At 52.1% G+C, this 4,708-nt stretch overlaps 1 protein-coding gene across 8 annotated transcripts in view; it reads left to right on the forward strand.

Annotated features, from left to right (window-relative positions):
• The window catches only part of IFT140 (intraflagellar transport 140), an 87,647-nt gene that overhangs the window by 31,217 nt on the left and 51,722 nt on the right, over nucleotides 1-4,708 (forward strand). For all 8 annotated transcript variants that reach the window (XM_034670657.1, XM_034670656.1, XM_034670652.1 and 5 more), the window contains one exon: nucleotides 1,522-1,649. In XM_034670657.1, coding sequence (XP_034526548.1) covers nucleotides 1,522-1,649 — 128 coding nt within the window. The remainder of the gene's footprint in view (nucleotides 1-1,521; nucleotides 1,650-4,708) is intronic.

Below are 4,708 nucleotides of genomic sequence, written 5' to 3' on the forward strand. Positions count from 1 at the left end.
TTCTCGTTAATTTTTTAACTAAAAGGAACATGCGTCCCTGGTAACTAGTGATATAATGCCAGCATGTGTACGGCAGCCTACACTGACTCGGGCTTTGGAAGCCTGGACTGCATCTCTCCAGACCCTTCTCCCCGCGGGGAGCTCTCGAGGACGTAGACACACAAACTGCGGTTTTTGTTGCTCCTCTGGGATGACACCAGACGGCTGCTATGTACCTTCCAGCTCTCTAACGGGACTTCTCTCCAGGCAGAAGGTGGAGCCCCACTCACCCCACTGCCTTATGCCATTTGGGGCAGTGACGGAGGGGCACCCCGTGGGGGTCTCATTTACAGGCCAGAGCTGAGGAAGGGGCTGGTTCTAATGCTGGTGGAAATGGAAGCAGTGGGAAATGTGGCAGGAGGGCCCTCACCTTGAAGACAATGGGGGTTGTGAAGCCCGGGGTGACGGTCACAAGCATTCTGGCTTGTTTCTTGGTTTTGTGTTATTTTCTTCTAGAAGATAACTTTTGTGTCTGTCTAGTGGGAAAGCCTAGGGGAGCTGGCCAACAGTGAGGTCAGTGAGGAGGGGCCAGCAGTAAGGTCTGGAGACCTGGAGCGGAGCAGCTGAGAGCCAAAGCAGAGGGAAGAAGAGGCGGTGGTTGGGGGTTGGTGAGCAGTTGGATGGCAGATGGTTGTAGAGGGAGTCTTTCAGGTTCCCAGAGCTGGGTCCAGCATGGTGGCTGCTGGGGTTCCTCAGATACCACGGGGTGCCCACAACTGAGTTCAGTTGTGACACCGTCCACCCAGGGACAGCGTCAGCCCCACAGGTGAGGGGCTCAGCCCTGCCCCCACCCCAGACGCCAGTCCCCAGTCCTGTGCTTCTGACCACAGGCTGCACAGTGGAGGGTCCCTCGTCCTTGGGCTCTACCAGTTGGCTAGAGCAGCTCATGTTACTGGTTTACTGAAGGGTGGGTAAAGGAGACGAATCGATAGCCGGACGAGGAGATGCCCAGGGCGAGGTCTGGGGAGGGCACAGAGTCCTCTCTGGGCACCATTCCCCCCACACCTCCAGGTGGTCAGCTACCTGGAAGCTCTCCGAACCCAGTCCTTTGGGGTTTTATGGAGCTTCATAGTCAGATTGACGAAGTCATTGGCCTTTGGTGATTGATTCAACCTGGGGACGGGGGCCCTGTCCCCTTCCTGGAGGTTAGGGTAGGACTGAAAGTTGAGCCCTCTGATCAGTGGTTGGTCGTCCTGGCAGCCCGCCCCGCCCTTGGGCAGCGACCAGAAGTCCCCTTCAGTAATAGAACAGAAGACGCCACTGTGGCCCTTATCCTGGGGAATTCCCATCTGTGAGCACCAGACACCCTGAGTCTTCCCCATGTAGCGTTAGAATCTGGGAGGTGCTGGGCGCACACTGGGCCATTGGTAAACACTCAGTGTCTGCTTAGTGTGCACAGGATTACCTGTGAGTAATGTTCAGTAACAAGTGAAAGGCTGCACTGGCTGCTGTCCTTAATCCTCATTCTTTTCTTTTCCTCAGGGGACCGTGAAGCAGCTCTTACCGTTCTCCGAGGCAGAGGGGAACCCATGCTTCTTTGATGTCTGTGGAAATTTCCTGGTTGTGGGGACAGACCTGGCTCATTTTAAAAGCTTTGATCTTTCCCGAAGGTACAATTTTTATCTAAATAAAAGTACAGGCCTGCCTTGGAGATACTGTGGCTTTGGTTTCAGACCACTGTGGTAGAGCAACTCTTGCAGCGAAGTGAGTTAGATGGATTTTTGGTTTCCCAGTACACGTAAAAGTTACGTTTATACTCTACTGCAGTCTATTAAAGATACAGTAACACTGTGTCCAGAAAATGTCCATGCCTTAATTAAAAATTCCTTTTTTGCTAAACAGTGCCAACCATCATGTGAACTTTCAGCACATTGTAAGCACTGACCGCAGGTCACCATAACAAATACAACAATAATGAACGTATTTGAGCTAATGCAAAAATAACAAAATGTGACAGGTGCCAAATGAGCAAATGCTGCTAGAAAAATGGCGCTGCTAGACTTGCCCAATGCAGGTTCCCACAGACCTTCAGTTTGCTAAAAAACACAGCATCTTGGACATGCACTAAAGTGAGGGATGCCTGTGCGCATGTGAAAATTGGGAGACAGTGTGATGTGTGGAAAATGGATAGGAGCCGGAAACCTCTTCATGTTCCTGTTTCATTCCACTGAATTTTTTTCATTCTACTGAATTTTTTTTTCAAGATTCTATTTATTAGAGAAAGAGAGCGCACAAACAGGGAGATTGCAGGCAGAGGGAGAAGCAGACTCCTCACTGAGCAAGAAGCCCGATGTGGGACTTGATACCAGGACCCTGAGATCATGACCTGAGCCGAAGGCAGACACTTAACTGACTGAGCCACCCAGGCGCCCTCCACTGAATTTTTTGTAATGCCTTATGTTTTGGCATAAGTCCCTTTTAAAAAATATTTATTTATTTATTGGAGAAAGAATGAGAGAGCAAATGGGGGAGGGGCAGAGGGTGAGGGAGAGAGTGAATCCCAAGCAGACTCCATGTTGAGTGCGGAGCCCCATGCAGGGCTCCATCCCAGGACTCTGAGATCACAACCTGAGCTGAAATCAAGAGTTGGATGCTTAACCGACTGGGCCACCCGGGCACCCCTTGGCATAAATCCTTAATCTTTGTGTGCTGGGGGAGGGAGCAAACAGGAGGACAGTGGAGCACATAGAGCACAGGGCAATTTTTAGGTGGTAATGTTTTCTGTTTGATAGATACAAGGCACTGTGGCTGTCAGAGTCTGTAGAGCTTTACAGCACAAAGTGAGCCTAAGATGCGTGCAAATTAAGAAATCTGTTAGAGGCGCCAGGCTGGCGTACAGAATGTGAAACAACAACGCAAGTGTGCTACAAATGTGTGAAACAGCCTCCTGGAGCGGCGGTGCTGACCCGGGCCCTCTGGGGGTCAGTGGGGGTGTTGACACTGTTGCCCAGGGGCCCGCATACGGTGCTGCCGTGCCGTCCACAGAGCCGCCCCACACGGCGCAGGGTGACTGGCCCACAGCGGCGCTCGGGTGTGCAGAAGTGAAGGACTGAGTAGCCGATGCAGGTTTTGGGAGCTGGGACTTCGCCATTGGGAGAAGGTGATGGAGAAGCAGGGAGGAGGCGAGAAGGAGCCGCATGGTGATGGGTTGAGTGGAAGTCATGTTTAGCTTAATACGTAGCCGGGTGAGACACACGTACGTCCGGCAGTTAGTCCGCATGCGTGTCTTTGCTCTGTGCGGCCCCGAGAGGCAGCAGGCACGCCCGGCGCCCAGAGGCGGGTTTCCACAGCATTCTCCATCAGGAGGACCAGGCTCCTTGGAGAAATTGCAGGACTGAGACAGGAGATACGCACACGAGCCTGGAGTCTAAGAGACTGTCCCAGCCCAGAGGAGCCAAAGGAGATGGGACCGTGAAATGTCACGTGGGGCCGGAGGGGCTCCTGGGACAGAGGATGTGAGGGAAGAACAGAGGAAGTGGGAATTCAATGAGAACAATCGAGATGAGCCTCCGCTGCCCACCCAGTACTGTTTGGAGCAACAGCCCCAGCTAAGCCGGGGCTCCTCGGGTGCGGTTTTGTTTCTCCGCGGGTGCAGCCCTGTGACAACAGCCCCTTCTGTCAGGAAGCACGGGGAGAAGCTGCACGCAGAGCTTTTAGGTCAGAAGAGTAGGGGGAGGGGCACATACTCGTGTTTGTTTAGTAAACCTAGGAACTCTACATATTCACCCAGACAGGGGCGCCTGGGTGAAGCTTCTCCCTTCGGCTTAGGTCATGATCCTGGGGTCCTGGGGTCCTGGGATCGAGCCCCACATCGGGCCCCTGCTTGGCAGGAACCCTGCTTCTCCCTCTCCTCCCTGCTTGGGCTCTCTCCCCCCGCTCATGCTCTCTCTCACTATCGATGTCTCTCTCTCAAATAAATAATAAATAAAATCTTAAAAAAAAATTCACCCAGACAAATCTTGGATCATGATGTTTAATTTTTTTTTTTTTTAAAGATTTTATTTATTTATTTGACAGAGAGAGACAGCGAGAGAGGGAACACAAGCAGGGGGAGTGGGAGAGGAAGAAGCAGGCTCATAGCAGAGGAGCCTGACATGGGGCTCGATCCCATAACGCCGGGATCACACCCTGAGCCGAAGGCAGACGCTTAACCGCTGTGCCACCCAGGCGCCCCTCATGATGTTTATATCTGAAGGTAATAGGATGTTATTGTCAATTATACCTCAATTTAAATTTTTTATTTTATTATCTTTTTAAGATTTCATTTATTTATTTGAGAGACAGGGAGTGAGAACAAGAAAGAGCTCGAGGAGGAGGAGGAGAGGTGGGGGGAGAAGCAGGCTCTCCGTGGAGCAGGGAGCCTGACGCAGGCCTCGATCCCAGGACCCTGGGATCATGACCTGAGCCAAAGGCAGATGCTTGCCCAATGGAGTCACCCAGGTGCCCCTCAATTTAAAAATTTTAAAGGTTTGGGGCGCCTGGGTGGCTCAGCTGTTAAGCGTCTGCCTTCGGCTCAGGGCGTGATCCCAGGGTGCTGGGATCAAGCCCTACATCGGGCTCCCTGCTCAGCGGGAAGCCTGCTTCTTCCTCTCCCACTCCCCCTGCTTGTGTTCCCTCTCTCGCTGTCTCTCTCTGTCAAATAAATAAATAAAATCTTTAAAAAAAAAAA

This window comes from Ailuropoda melanoleuca, chromosome 10 (genome assembly GCF_002007445.2).
Source record: "Ailuropoda melanoleuca isolate Jingjing chromosome 10, ASM200744v2, whole genome shotgun sequence".
NCBI classification, from domain to species: Eukaryota; Metazoa; Chordata; class Mammalia; order Carnivora; family Ursidae; genus Ailuropoda; species Ailuropoda melanoleuca.